This window comes from Mugil cephalus, chromosome 4 (genome assembly GCF_022458985.1).
Source record: "Mugil cephalus isolate CIBA_MC_2020 chromosome 4, CIBA_Mcephalus_1.1, whole genome shotgun sequence".
Lineage (NCBI taxonomy): Eukaryota > Metazoa > Chordata > Actinopteri > Mugiliformes > Mugilidae > Mugil > Mugil cephalus.
In genome coordinates this window covers 22092524-22108757 of record NC_061773.1, presented here as the reverse complement: position 1 = coordinate 22108757, position 16234 = coordinate 22092524, and the positions used below count along the sequence as shown (strand labels likewise).

The following is a 16234-nucleotide window of genomic DNA, read 5'->3' as shown; positions in this document are numbered from 1 at the left end:
ACAAGCTGCAGATTACATCCAGAGTGACGCAGATTATTTTCCGAACGCTGCCTATAGTTGGAGGGAAGGGAGGGAAAGAGAAGGAGAGGGAACATGGAGAGGAAGTGGAGGCGACAGGCTGAAATAACCACAGGCCTTCTTTGCCAGATGGTTCGAAGTCAGACCGTGACCGGCCAGCGTTTAACCCTTGGTGTGTTAGCGGTGCGCCTCCTTCAGCTTTCTTTGCGAGCCGCTCCAGCCCTCCAGCCCTTCTTGTTTTTGTGAGCTTCCCTCGGAATCTGCTCAGACACTTGATTTGTAAGTTGCGTTTCCACCTCGGGGAGAATGAGTGTTGATTTCTATCAGGTGTTTTGGCAGATTCTCTCCTTCTTACCCATTTTTTTTTAATATGGAACAATGAAGTGGTGAACTGAAGTGTTTTGGCCCTTCGTTAACACCGTAGCACCTTTGCAACTTTTGCGTTGTAGGAGCTTCCCGCACAATCGTAGTGTTTGCACCAAGGAAACAAAGCAACAGGAGAGGCTTGACTCTTGGCCTTGGGTGTCACTGCGGCGCGCTCGCACAGATGTGCTCGTGGCCGATGTTTCAGCTCTCCCCGTCTCTGGCTATTTTTAGTTTCACAGTCCCAAACTCTTAATTTTCTTCATTTTATTTCTCCCTCCGTCCAAGCCTCAGCTCTCCCTTATGTTTTTTTTCGGAGCATCTCTCGCCCAAAACTCCCCGTACTCCGTCTAGCAGAGACAGAAGGGAGGGAGGGTGCGCCGTCTTGGCTGGGAGACACTGTGGAGAGAGCAGCCTGTCATACCCTAAGAAGTACGCTCACTACACAAGGACAGCAGAGTTATATTTATGGGAGAGGGCGGAGTTTAGCGAATGCAGCTTGCATTGACTGTTAAAGATTCAAAGGACGTTTTATTGGCTTAATTGGTTTGAAAGTGTTAATCCTACTATGACATTGAGAAAATGCGAAGCAGTTAGCAACGCTCAGTACTCGACGATTTCACAGTATTAAGTATAACGTTGCTGCCTGGGGTTTTGTCACCTTGAATGCCATCCAGCAAGATCCAGTGATGCAGCAGGTATACCCTACCCCCCCACCCCCCGGCCATGCAACCACACTAGAAATAATATCAGCAAAAAGCCTAATGAAGATCTAATGTGAAGCAAAGAGTGACACAAATGGACACCCACAGGAATACCGCGGCATGATGGATGCACGGGGGTTTGCCGGCCACGCACATGCGGGGGGGTTTCGCGTGAGTGTGTGTGTCAGTCACAGGTCCCGGTGGTTTAATTATTCAGCCTGTATTAAATCTTCATTTCCGCGGCCCTCACAGCCAGCCCGCTCTAATGATGAACACAGATGAATATTGCATTTTCACCGTCAACCCCTCGTGCGCGTCGACCAGAGGAAGGGAAAAATGCAGAGTCACCGAAAGAAAGAAAAGGGACGCGATCGCTAGTCGGGGATGGAGGGATAACGCCGTAAAGTGAGCCGAAAGAAAAACAAACGCAGAACTGGAGGCAGATCAGGAAAAAAAGAGCGAGACCGTGATTGAGAAACAGCATCTCGCCTGCTGGGAGGGAGAGGCGCAGAAAGAAGAAAAAAAAAAAAAGAAAAATCCTGCAGAGTGCTGCGCCTTCCAATCTCACAAGGCCGGCTAACTGTGTCTGTCATGTTGGGCTTTTCACCACGCTGTTTTAGTAAAGTGGCCGTCACCGATTTTTATTCCAGCCTCCATTTTACTGACACCATCGCGCTCCCAAGGAAACCCAAGATGGTCAGTTACCCGCTACATGGCTCTGAATTTAAGGCTGTAAAAATGGGTTGTTTTTCTGGCTACATGAAGGTTTAACACCTCACATAGATCGAGAAAATAAATAGTAATTTACTCTGTTTTTTTTTTCGTAAGGCAGCTGAAGCACCAACCATAGCTTTTCTCTGCTAAATCACCGAACTAAAAAGGCTGCTCGCACATTGCTTTTTATGTGATTATTTGAAATATTCTGTCATTGTAGTTGATGACTAACTAAAAAATAATAGTAAGAGTTTAGAAATGAAAGTATTATTGACGCAATCTTTGTTGATGTATGGACCCATGTGTGGTTAAGTCACATATTTCCTCAATCACCAGTGTCTTTATTTAGCTTTATTACCATAGACCACGGTGCATGTAGAAACTTCAATTGTTGGAGTTCTAATCTGAGTTTTGTGGAAGTCTAACATCAGGGAGGAGATTAGTAAATAATACTTTAATGTGTGTGTCCAAGTCATTACGCACACACATAAAACAATCACTTCTGCTGTCCAGATGATGTTTGGGTTTCTTTGCCGAGATCAGATCTGGAGACTCGTTTCCAAGTTAATGCCAGGTGAGAACAAACGTACCTAAAGCTATCACTTGCGATTGTATAGCCCAAAATCGGATCTTAATGCGGAGACAAATACGCGTTTAGGGGAAGCTGGTTCTGCGATACACAGCACATTATACACGAATGCCGTTGTGTTGCATGTCACGCCTCCGGTTTTCGGAACATTGGCAGCGATGTGAAAGCACAGCGTGCGACGGCTTTTTGTTTGGCTCGGTGCGAACGAGCTGAGGCGGTGTGTTGAGGCGGTCCTCTTAGCGATGCTGCATTAAGCTATAAAGCACTTTAACAACAATATATTTTAATTTTATGACACTAATTTAGGTTTATGACCTTATATCTTGTTATTGGAGGAAAAACTAAACACTTACTTGATGTTCTTAGATTAAGTGTTCAGTGTAGTTCTTTCAACGATGAAACCGACTACGGTGCTGAAACTTGAACGCTCAAACGTGTTTTTTTACTCTTTACATTTCTTTTTATGCTGTATTCGCAAATAGTTCAGAGAAAATTTTATCCGCTAACCTTTGATGAATAGACTTTCCGTTTCAGACCAGTCTCTGTACCAACAAGGGACCGTGCAAGAGTGAATGGTGAGCACAGTTATGGCATGTGAGTTAATCACCAAGCAAAAGTGGACACTAGGTCATTTTGGTCTGTCGGTCCATTTGTTTTTAATGATAAAACTCACAACTTAATCTGTGCTAGTGTCTCCAGAGGAGAGTCGCACACAGAAGAGCGTATCTGCCGCCGATATCAGGGCTTCGTCTTTGAAAAGCTGAAAAGCACGAGGTTTGATTGCCACTGACATATCTGGGTTAGGCTGATAACGGGGTGCCAAGCGCACCCCACCCCACCCCTCCGCCTCCGCCCTCCCCCTCCGCTACTGTGAAAATCCATAAGGAGAAACAAAGATGCTTCATCAAAAAATTATTCTCACATTCGCGCTTTTTATTGTCTTATGGCGTACCGCGCCATGTGTGTCGAGGGGATAAACTGTGTAGGTTTGCCTTCTAAGTCGAGGAGAAGGGATTAGGAGATGAAATCAACATGTATGTGTGCCTGGGTGGTACATCAAAGCACAGAGTCTTAGTGTATGTGTGTGTGTGTGTGTGTGTGTGTGTGTTAGCGCGCTATAGGAGGAACATGTATGTAGGTAGAATCAGTCAAGCTCCTGCTCTGACATGACTTTGATAATCCATGCTGAATAACATTTATGTCACACTGTTCCCCTGCATCTCGCTTTAATTCAAATTCTTCTTTCTGTGCTCCTTCATTCCTCTGCTCCCCCCCCCCCCCCCCCCCCCCACATCGCTACTCTGCTAGGAAAGAAGGGCGTGGGCAGACAATCTCACAGTCCCTTTCAAGGTTCAAAGTCCCTTTTCTTCCCCTGCTTCCCTCGCTCCTGCACTGTTCTACATGTTGCTGCCTTATTAAGTTGTTCCACTCTCTCGCTCACACTTTCTCCCTTCCTCCCGCCCTCCCCCACAGTAAGTGTCTGGTCGGTCACAGAACATCTTTCTGGTTTTTGCCTGCTAATGAGCCTGCACCAACTTTTCTGCACACACACACACACACACACACACATCCTTCCATGCTTCTCTCTCATAACACACACACACACACACACGGCTCTGTGCATGAACCACGCCCTGCAGCATAGGTAAATATTCACTTATAATAACAGCAGCACGCTCGTTAACAAAATGCTACATAATGATACAGTAAACAATGGCTTGTAGATTTTCATTTATACACAAGCGCACTCTTCCGGTCTTCATCGCAACGGATTAATGATTTGTTTTTTTTTTAATTGCTCCTCTCATGGCTGCGCCTAATACGAAGTACACACTCACCCAAACGCACGCACTCGCAAAAAAAAGGCATGGCTGTCGGCCAGCTGGTCCACAGAAGACGAGGGGAAAAAGAGAATACGGGGTCCTTGAGTTGACAGTGTGATGTATTACGTGTCACCGCATGTTGTTCGGCGGCTTATATCAATTAGGCGGTGAAGCAGACTTCTATTAACATTAAGAATGGTTCAAAACGTTAGCAAAAAACAGCGACGAAATCCATGTAGTGTACAACAAATAATGCAAACGTGTGTAATGTGAAAGACAGAGGGGGGAAAGAAAAAATCCCATTAACCCGAACTTTATTTATACAAAACATTAGCATTCTGCTACAAAAACCCAATTCCTACGCTGCTTATACGATTATCGCGTTTATCAGCCGGCATTATTTATTAGTTTCGCTGGAAGTGGGTGACACACATTCAAAGGTTAGATGTTTTCGATCTAACCTTTTAGATTTAGGTTGATGCGCGAGTTTCGCAGCAGCGAAAACATGTGACACACCGTGTCAGGCGTGTTCCTTTCGGATAAAAGGATCTAGTCACGGCCGTTCATTAATGTATAATGGGTTGTACAGAGAGGTACACGGGAATCTTAAGTTCAAGGCTGCACACGGCTCTTTGGTTTCCTACGCGAGACCTCTGTCAGGAAGCCGGGGGTGGGGGAGGGGGGAGGGGGCTGGGGCTTGTCGACAGGCGGTGGGGGAGCGTTCGACACTTTTCATATACTCCTTTGTCAGCCCCCCGTGACACACACACACACACACACACGCGCTGTCCCTCGTATTTGTACCAGTGTGCCCCCGTCGCTCCTCTGTGGCCGACCATGCCATCTCATCTCTCCCCCAGGCTCCCCATATCGCTTTACTTCATTATTTAGCGTGTTATTTTTTCTCCACCCTGATCTATACTCCCCACATCACAGAGGCAGCTAATTAATTATGAATGGACATGAGGGGGAGGATTGAGGGGGGACTTAAAAAAAAAAAAAAAAAATATGAAAAAAAAAAAAACGACCAGACATCCGCCTCATTACATATGCGCAGTGTTTTTGGAGCTTTATTAATTTATATCTTGTCAGGCTATGCCAAAGCCTTCAGAACTCTTTTGGCTTTTTAATACATTTATTTATTTATATAGCATCTCGCTTTTGCCTTCATCCTCCCACTCCGCGCTCTCCGTCTAGCTCTACCCCACCCATCTATGTCTTGATTTTAATCTTTCACCTTCTACATATCTGCGTGAGCACACACACACACACACACTGGTGCACACTCTCCTGCAGACTGTCTCATTATCTGCTCTTGGCGGATGTTAAAAGGTGTTTTGCTCACCTGCGAGAAGAGATTACCCCCCACCCCCGTGCACCAAACACTGGTTTTATTTTAATTTTTCCTTCCTGAGCCGTTTAATTTGGCGTGGTAGGCTTGGTACATATCAGAACTCGTTGGAAAAATCAGGGAGGACTATATATATACGTTAGATCGAGCTTAACCTAGAACAGTAGCTGCCGTCCTTCGAGAAATCCCATAGCGGCATTCAATCAAAAGTGGCATCTGCAGTAAGATGTCAAGAAAAATTAGGTCAAACATCATATAACTAAAAGAATGCAGTTGTTAGGAATAATAATTTTGATTTATTATTATCTCCAAGATAGAAAATGAAATCAACTAATTCCTAAAATATGCACTAGCCACTGGCACAGTCAATGCAAAATATTTTCATTCATTCTGTGTGCAGGGAATTTAATAAAGGTAGTAGTAAGTGGACTAATGTATACAGTACATCTTGATAATATATTAATTATATATGCTTTTAGTGTTAAAGAATGGGGGAGTGCAGCAGTAGCCTTAGGCAGAAAACCCAACAGTGTCCTCTGAGGGAAAACAAATATGGAGAGGTAAAGAAAGCCTCTGGCTACTTTAACAGAAAGTGGAGATTTGGACGACAGCCATCCCAAACACGCGCTTTATAACGCGTGCACTTATTTACATCCCGAAAAACACAAGTCCGCACTCTCAGACCCCGGTCCGACTGCAAATTACTCGTGTTCGTTACCGTTCTTGAGAAGTAAAAACTTTTTTTTCTTTTATTTTTGGCAAAGGCAGTTCACTGCAGCATCCACATCTGCCCGTGTTAAAATGATTATGAAGATGTCAGAATACAAAGACAGACATCAAAATTTCAAAACCGAGCAGATGTTTTTGTGCTGTGTTGTTCTGCGCAGAAACCATCTGTGGCGTGCATTCCTTCATGCATCTTTTCCACTTCGCGGCACGTACGACTTGACTAAAGACGCCTCTTACCAGTTACAGTGCGGAGAGATTAAGTGATCCCCGTGATGAAGTGAGCTGCTGTTCCGTGCGAACGGGGGTCCTGGTTCTGGATGCAAAGAACAGGCTTTGGTCATTGGCGGAGTTTGCTGACATCTAATTGAATCGGAATATCTAATACCTGCAGACGTTCCTGAGGCGTTTATGGCACGCAACCAATCCTTCAAGTACAGTTTGTGTACAGGCGCGCACACAAAAAATACTTCTTTTTGTGTACTACTCACACACACACCTTCTCTTTTCCTCCCCTCTTGGTCACCCGGAAGGAGTGTCCCATCTGGCCAAGAAAACCACAACATCCGTCTTCACAGATGAATAGAAAACAGAGAAGTCAGAAAAAGGGAGGAAATAAGGAGCAAAAATAAAAAAAAAAATCTCTTCCAGCTTCAAACGAATCCCCCCAGTGAAATATTGTTCCACTGTACTCTGCACTTTGTAGCACTAATGCAGGCTTTGAACTGTTTTGGCACCTGTCACAAATACTGATGGAATAGTTCCTCTCAGCAGAGCACTTTCCTCTTTATCCCACTTCCTGTCCCCCCAATATCCTCTTTTCCCCTTCCTCCGTCTCTTTCTCTGAAACATTTTTCCTTTCTCTCTGGAAAGCCGCGTGATCTCGGGTTTGGGAAAGAGCCGGCTTCGCGTAGCGTAAATTCTCGACACGTTGTATGTGAACCACTGTTTCCCACCACTGGTTAATGAGCTGTGGACTTCCATCACTCTTTAAAAGACTTCTTTAATACAATGAATACATACTTCCCAGGAAGCCTTTTTCTCTTCCTGGTATGTTACCTATGATAAGCTTGATCACTACTCTATAAAATTTGATGTATACTCTTCATGCAGCATTATTGAACCAGGTATGACTCATTTTTAAAAAAAAAAAAAAAAAGTACTAACACAGAGGAGTGAATTAAGTAAAAGGATACAATAAGGAAAGATGGCTGCCAGAAGAAACGCCAAGCAGACAGCCGGGCCGACACAAAGTCGATGGACGGATGAATAAAACATAGCTTAGCAGCAGCTTGTGGTGCGGGCTATGCTAGCTCCTGACATGCTGGCTTCTACAAGTTAGCTTCGAGAGCAAGATGGTGCAACTTTTCTTTTTTCCTCTTTCGCCCCATCCCTCGCTCCTTCCGCCAATTTTCAAGTGATGTCTGAGACTCCAGGCAGTTAATTAAGTGGGACATTGTCGGGGGGGGCTTGGTACATGGATGCATGGATGGACGGATGGATGGATAAAGAGATGGGGAAGCTGCCACCAAAACGAGGCATTCCTCCTTGCTGCTTTTTATTTCCACTTTAAAATGTCTTGTACTTTTGCTTCTTCCGTTTAACATCTTGTCTTCTTTCTTTCTTTTTAGTCGTTCCATTTCTCTCCTCCTGTCCTCACACGAACAGCTTTCTTTACCCTTTGCTCCATTCCCAATTAAACTCCCCTCCTCTGCCTTCACTTTCCGTCTCATTTTCTCTCCCTTCCCTTCGTTTCCTCCTCTTCTCCCTAACTGTCCCTCACACCCCCCCCCCCCCCCCCCCCCCCTTGTCCTCCATGCACCATTCCCTCCCTCCTTCCAAGGCATCCATTTTCCCTCCGCACCATTCCTCCCCTCACCCGCCCTCCTCCTAGTTGATTATACATCAGGTCTTCTGTAGCCCGGCTCCTTCCTACTATAGTATTCCCCTCTCTCATTATGTGTTGTGCATGTGTTTGTGTGCGTTCAGACACACAAGGCCAGGGCTAAGCAGGCTAATGAACAAACTCCCGCATTGTGTTCCGGCCCTGGGGGAGATGCTGTAGCTTCTAATGTACAACAGCTACGGCTAGAGGAGGAGAAAGCAAAAAAAAAAAAAAAACTCACTGACAGGGGAGTCAACTATCTGCTTAAAGGAAGAGCTACAGCGAGGAGTGAAGCAGACGGTGCATTTTGTGCCGTGAATATTTCGCAAGGAATGCTGTTATTTTTCCCGTCCTTTTCTCGTATTATTCCATTCTCTGGACAAGATGCATGTTTCGTCCTGCACAGCTCCTCTAACTGGTAGTTGAGTTCGTCTGCACTTTAGATACAAGGACGCGTTTTAAGGCCTGCACCCCTACACAAAAAGTTTTCAGCTTGCACATGTCTCCTATTATGTGGGATTTGTCAGCGGTGATCTGTTTTGTTATACTTTTGGCTCAAACATTACGGCGCAGGGCGGGTTGGTTCCACCCTTCGCTTTAACTAATGTTGTATAAGCTCTGTCCGACCTCCCGGACTCTTCCTCAGCGTTGTTGAGATCTGCGTCGCTGCCAAATCGCGGCATGAGCCCCGTAATGACTTCATTTCTTCCAGCGCATGCACTAACGCATATCTAGGAAACATTACACGCCGAGCGGACTGTCCTGTCTTATTCTCGTTCAGTAAACTCGCAGGAACATATTTAATTAATCTAACTGCACATTGAGAAACTTATTTGTCTAACACATCCATGCATGGGTGCGCACACCCTCCAGGGTGGTGTACTCCAGTGGTGTGGGCCAGTAGACGGGCTGCTTCCAGATGATCTAAACAAGGCTCGGCTCTGGCCAACATCAGAAAAATATGCACAAACACACACACACACACACGCACACGCACGCAAAAGAGCAGGCAAACGCAAAGTTCACAAGCTCATTACTCATTCCACGCATGGACGCAATACACTGGGGTCAGTCCTCCTGCCATAACAATGCGGCGCTGTTGTGATGTGAATAGTTTTATTTTTTAGATAATATTTTATGAACTACGTATCAAAAGCCATTTTGCTCAAATGTTGTTTTGCAGTCTTTAAATCTGAGGAAAGCCAGTGGGAGTCTTGCACAAGCACCGCAACACATGTGAGCAATGCATCAATGATCCAGACTTGAGTGGGTTATGGGAAATTTGGCAAAAAGTCAAATACACTATGTAACCCACGGCTTTCATGCTATTCAGCTGTTAGCAACAAACAAACCATCTATTTCATCACCCCCTCTCTCATCTCGCTACTGTTTGTTTGCTCGCTGTTCTGGCTGTGCCGAGCGCTCTCGCCCTCTTTCTTCTTCACTGGGAATAAAAGTTAAGTGTTTATCCTTTTTTTTCTTTTTTTTTTTTTTAACTCCACAGGATTGCCCTCAGATTCTGCCTTCGACCCAGATATACATCCCGGTGGGAGTGACCAAGCCGATCACCTTAGCCGCCAAGAACCTGCCGCAGCCGCAGTCCGGGCAGAGGAACTACGAGTGCGTCTTCCACATCCAGGGGGAGACGCACAACATCCCCGCGCTGCGCTTCAACAGCACCTCCATCCAGTGCCAGAAAACACCGGTCAGTGAGAAGAGCGGGAATGTGGGAATGTGGGAATAATCTTGAGTGGCTTTAAGGAAAAATTATGCTTACGCCTGGTGGAGAAAAATGTGATGGATGCCATTTTATCTCAGACCCTGACAGGCCTGTGTAGTGTAAGAGCAAGATCACAATTTAGAATTTAGTACTATTACTCTTGATCTAATCAATGCAACTAGGTAACTAAATCATGATCCCAGTGAGGACATTGACTCGGCCGGGGTTAAATAATGGCCTCCTACAACTAATGACCGTTCTGGACACTAATATCCCCGCCGTCCTGATAGATCGCTTCACACCACTTGGACACTGGCTCCACTTCAATGTAGATAAATGACCCAACGCTGGTATGTCACATTGAACCGATAGTTAGCAAACCGATACTGACGGCAGATGTTCAGGTTTGAATTAGGACTCGGACATGTGATGAGGCTTTTCCCAGACTGTGTAACAGATTATCACGGTTTGTGTTGAGCATCATTTAAGCTACATGGTGCTTGAGTGAAGGCGTCTGCGCTCCTGTGACTTTAAGTGTATTCCACCTTGTTGCCGGCGGTGAGAAGTCGTTCGTGTCATATTAAAGTGCTCTCAAAATATTATTTATTTATTTCTTTTTTTAGCAGAAGTTTTTTAACGAGAATTTGTGCGAAATGATTGCGGGTAGGCAGGGATGTTTGTGCATGTGGGTCCGTGTCTGCTCCGTGTGTTGATAAATGGTTGTGTGCGTGCGTTGGTGAGGCTTCAAACTAGCATGACAGATAAGAGGTAGCTAGCGTTGCGCTTCACTGAGGCTGAAAATGTGAAGAGGAAGTCTGTCTCTGAACCTAGTTGGGAGCGGATTGATCATGTTTACACCTCGACTCTATACCTCTCCCTCTCCCTTTTTCTATCTGCCCGTGGAGCTCATCTTTCTCTCTGCCTTCCCTCCTCCCTCCGCCGCTCACACTTTCCTCTCGCCTTCTCTCCTCGCTGCCTCTTCCTCGTCTAAGTTCATTTCTGCTGCCTGCCTCTGCGGATGTCGGCTTCCACCTTAAGATACGAGATGAGATGTTGTTGTTAATATTTTTGTTTTGGATGAGGGAGTTGCAGCTGTCACGGCGACGTGTCATACATCGAAAACGCCATGTGACAGTTTCAGATAATGTGGAATCATCTGGAAGTTGTCGTTTTGCGGCTAATGAGCTCCAGCGCTACGCTGCCTGTCAATATTTTAAAATCTATCAGAGGGCTACCCGGTCCTATAGATATTATCAGCACGCCAGCTCCGTTAAGCTGCAGCACAGTATTTCCTTCTGCCTGTATCGATGGGCTTCTTCAGGTGTTTGCATGAGCCGTCCGGTTGTTTGTGGATGCAGGGCTCATTATCTGGCGATGGGGTTGTCTCTCCACGGAGATGTCTTTTTATTGACTGTTTATTGTAGCTGCAAGGCCAGTGTTAATCAGCAGCAGAGTCTTGCCCCAGCCAAAAGCTGAATTCCTTCATTTGATGTCCACGGAGCAGACATACTAGCCGTAATTAGCCTTGGGCTGTCAACGCTTAGCCCTTGTTAGCAATTAGCAGTGGCATCTTGACTGCGTGGTCAGATATCGACGTAGCGCGCGCATCAAGTCGGCATGCGTCCGTATTTAGATTTGGCGGATGAAAAAGGCGCCAGCTGCATGAACTTGCCATTAAGGCGTGATTCATGCAAGCTGCAGATTATGAGTTTAATTATATGTCATGAATTATTAGGATGATAGTCTTATTATAGCTCTGCAGCAGTATTTCACAAGAAATGGGCTCTTAAATATTAGTTTATCCATTTATAGACCTTAATATATCTATTTTTTTTACATGTGCCCCTCCGTGTTTGTTCTTACTTTGAAAGTGTTGTGCACCAACTCAATGAATCATGCATGATTCTGCAGTAGAAATAGACTTCATCTGTTATGCTGTGTACACACCGCTGCCTCGGTTTGTAGGCACGCAGCTATGAGGATCGGGGGTTAATCAGTGTCTGTGCGTGTGTGCACATGTGCATCATTCAGCGCGCCTAAGGCTACGGATCCCAGGATGTCTGTGTACTGTACGGGGGTGTGTTGTTTGGATGTGCGCGTCCACGAGACCGCCGCTTTGTCGGCGGCGTCAGCCCTGCTAATCAATGCGATAGACAAAGAGGGAGGTAATCCACAGTTTAGCTTTGCGTTTGAAACGCACAACCATCTCGAACCGCAGTGTCAAGCTACACACGCACTCGGACGACGGGGCTGTGTTGGGAATTCCAATGAAGGAAAATGAGAGGGTGATAAAGACAGGGGGGGAGAATAATGCAGAGAATTTCAGGAAAGGGGAGAGATTAATGGTGGAACTGATATAAAGAGAGGTAACACTCAATAGAGCAATAGAGCCGTGGAAATGGCCAAAATGAAGGTGAGAGGAGGCAGCGTGGACTCGGGGAAGCAGGAGCGTAGTAGACAATTTCAGGTGCGATGAATGGAGAAAAGTGAAAGAGGGAGAGATGTTGAAAGGAACAGAGGGAGAGGGTGTGAGAGAAAGAGAGAAAATCGGCTCAAAAGTCTCTCCCGAGGCCAAAACTCATTCTCCATTCTTTCATACAATATCACGGCACTATCTGAAGCGAAGATGACTATCCACAGGATATTCAGGACGTCCACAGCGGGATCATGTTTAAACTTTCCCATACTTCACGGCTTTTACAGTGACTACGATAACTCAAATTTCTCACATAGTATCCCCTAACAGGAGGCTGTCAATAACCTACTGTATATGTGACACGCGTGATATATGATAGCGTAACTTCAGCTCTATACTAACCTTGCTGGGTATTGACTATCCATATCTGTGCATGGGAGAAAATATTGCTGCTGTGTATTTCTGTATAGGGTTACTGAACATACCAACTGATCTCAAAGGGGAAAGAGCAAGCGGATCATGAGACCTGAGAAAGAATGCAGTATTGGAAAAAAAAAAGGGTTTGCTTTTGCAAGCAGAGACATGAAAGGAAAAGGCTACTTTATGTTCAGATCTTAAAGAATGACACGTTTAGGGTACGGGCTTCAAACAGCCCACAGCGTTTATCTATTGTGAAAGGAATGATTTGTCGCACTCTTTGAATTTCTCACTTTTGAAGTTGGGTACTTAGCCAGACTGTTTTCTGGAACCTGTGAAAGTTGATGAGATGGCAGATTGTTCGAGGTCCAGTGGCAAGTTAATTTGAGAAAAAAAACGCTGATCACTTTGTAAGAAGGGAGGGAGAAAAAAAAAAGAAAAAAAAGTCCTCTTCATATTTCTTAGTGCCAAACATGCCCACATTACTACTGACACATACGGAGCCATCCGCGAGGCCTTATGCTAGCAGTTAACTCCGGTCAGCAGCGACCAAAACAACAAGCTGGTGTCTACGTCGGTGCCTTCCGGCTCCCTGACCCCGGTCCAGGCAGCTTCCTGGGGTGTGTGGTCCAATCGGAGGCTGCGGTTAAGGTGCAAAGGTTAATAAGATGCTGAGCTGCGGGCTGGGAAGTTGTGCGGCGAGTGCCAAAGGGGTCATGGGAGCGAACAAACACATGTCCAAACAACGCTCTCGCATGCACACGACCGCGGTGTTGGGTCAGGGAGGCTGACGGAGCACAACTGGACATCGTTTCAAGGAACGAGGCTGAGGGAGAAGACTCGAACTGTTCAAGACTTCCTTTTCCTGTCTGGTGCTTTATCTCCTTTCCGTGTGTTCGTGGCTTTTTGTGCGTTCGTACTCCATTCGTGTCTCCATTTCCCTACTCTCCCTTTATCCTTCTTTCTTGTTTCTCCCTGGAGGGCAGGAACGAGAGGACAGATAATATCAGCGCAGGCCTTACACCATTACCTTCCGTCTGATAAACCACATGGCCACTCCATCACCCTCTTTCTCCCACTCCTTCACAAGCGAGGGGGGAGAAGAAAAAAAAAAAGCAGACATGCGGGCGGAAGGAGAAAATCTAGTTTAGGATAGGGTATGTGCCTGTGTGCTGTTCGTGTGTGTGTGTGTGTGTGTGTGTGTGTGTGGAGAGCAGCTGTTTGTTAAAGTAGAGATGCGAAGTATCAGGGGTCCTGATGGCATCCAATTAAGGGAGATAAAATGATGATGAATTGCAGCCGGGCAGCGGAGACCAGCTCTGTACGCTCACACACACACACACACATACAGGAAGACCGCAGAAGAAAGAAAAAGGAAAGAAAGGAAGAAAAAATGATTTGGAGAAGATTGTGCTGGGGGGGAAAGAAAAGAGGTGAGCAGGGTGAGGAAAAGGGGGACAAAAAGGCATTGAGGTTTTTAGGTGGAGATACCAGAAGAAAGAGGGAGCTGTGTGAAAGATGGATGAGGAGGAGGAGGGAACGGAGAATAGCGCGATGAGACTCGGAGAGTTTGGAGAGGAGAGGACAGCTAATCCGCCTGCTTCCGATGGGAAATGAGAGACGGATGGCGGACAAGAAGGATGGATAAATAGATGAATGGATGGATGCATAGTCTGAGCAAACAGAGGTCTAGAGGAGAGGCCAAACGTGTCTGCGGGGAGAGCGGCTAACACAAAGCACACTGGTCTAATGGTGTCGCAGCTACAGTGTGAGAGACGGAGCGACGAAGCACAGTTGTGATGCGAATGTCGCTAACCTGATTTTTTGTTTTGCGGGGCTGTTGATGTTAGTAACTGACTGTAGAAGCCAAAAATATAAACTTTTAAATACATTATCGCATCCTCACATTCGCCCGTACGCCGCGCTAAAGATGGCAGAGACGAGGCTAATGAGGGCCTCGGTGCTGCTCGGCGGAGGGTAGGTGCAGCGGAGCATGGTACAGCCTGGCATGGCACGGCCCAGCACAGCTTAATGAGATATAAACACTAGACCTGCCACTGAATTCAGCCACGGCACACACTGACACACTTTTAATTGGCCTGCAGGCTGTGTTTGTCTGTGTGTGTGTGTGTGTGTGGACTCCAGCTCAAACTCATAGGAGTTTACTGTGAAAAACTGCAGATTAAAAACTACTCATTGTCCTTTTGTCATGTGACAGCTCAGACCTTCTACTGAAGTGTCTTAAGGTGAATGAGGAAGAGGAAGATTTGCCTCCCTGTTGCGTGCCCTTCATTTCCTCCCATGCATGCTTTCTCCAACACCTTTGCAGCCTCCAGTTTCCTCTTCGTCTCCATCCCATCACCGGCTCACTGTCTTTTCCCCCTCCCTCTCTGATAGGTGAAGAGCTGAACTCCCACACTTCTGTCCTGGATAAATAAGAATTAATTGCTGCACAGCTATCAGCATATGCCAACTTCTCCACCCCGTTTCTTTACACTACATAGACCTTGTCTCATATTAGTGCTGCACCTTCTATTTCTATATGATGATATGCATTGATCAGGCATAACATTATGACCACCTGCCTAATATTGTGCTGTTTTTGTGCCTCGTGTTTTTTACTTGTTCCTTTTACTTGTTCATTCATTCATCCACATGAATGAATGAATGAATGAATGAATGAATGAATGACCAGGTCCAAAAGTCTCCCAGCAGAACACTGAATTGTAAAAAGATGGTCAATGACTTCCCACCAGTGGTCCTAATGTTATGCCTGATCGGTGTATGCATATAAGAAAGTGATACAAGTGATTTTCATACACCTGAGTCGTGGTAAAACATGTAGAACACCTTAAATGTCTTCATTGGTGTGTGCTACAGTAATGTCAATTGATTAATGTTGTAATTTCAAAGAGCCACAACTGTTGCAAATATAAATGAATGAATGAACGAATGAGAAACCTTTATTAGGCTACATATCGTTCTAAACAAACGCACATGTACAAAATGAAGCAAAGTATTCATTTGATGCTAAAATTTAAATCTGATACTAGAAATCGATAAATCTCTGATCAGTCTCACTTTCCTAGCAGACTTCACTCATTCCTTTAACACAAATTGTTAACATGATCATCTATAGCAACATTTCCTGACAAAAAATTGCAAACACTAGGAAACTTCTTTTGCCAGATTCGCAAATGACGGCGTAAAGTTTTAAATCTCATCTTGTTGTACCATAAAGTCACATGTAGGTCGGTAAATGTCTCCCAATTGCCAGTTAGTTTTCTGGGTCACATAACTAGATGTGCTGTGAGATTAAGTAGTTGTGTGATGAGTGAAAAGTAAAATGCGGTGTACGCGTAGGCGCCGCTATTAGATGTGAGCTATAGGGCAGAGTTCCCAAGATAGCGAGGAGAGAATGGCCCCCAAAAGAATGGCATTACGTTAACAGGGGAAGAAAAAGGGGTGACGACATTGAAAATATGGACATTTCTGCAAACCACCTAAA

The 16234-nt window shown here is 45.4% G+C and overlaps 1 protein-coding gene across 4 annotated transcripts in view; it reads left to right on the top strand.

Annotated features, from left to right (window-relative positions):
* LOC125006657 (plexin-A1-like) overlaps positions 1 to 16234 on the top strand; it is a 192177-nt gene that overhangs the window by 118504 nt on the left and 57439 nt on the right. For all 4 annotated transcript variants that reach the window (XM_047582912.1, XM_047582910.1, XM_047582911.1 and 1 more), the window contains exon 10: positions 9678 to 9878. In XM_047582912.1, the coding sequence (XP_047438868.1) occupies positions 9678 to 9878 (201 nt within the window). The remainder of the gene's footprint in view (positions 1 to 9677; positions 9879 to 16234) is intronic.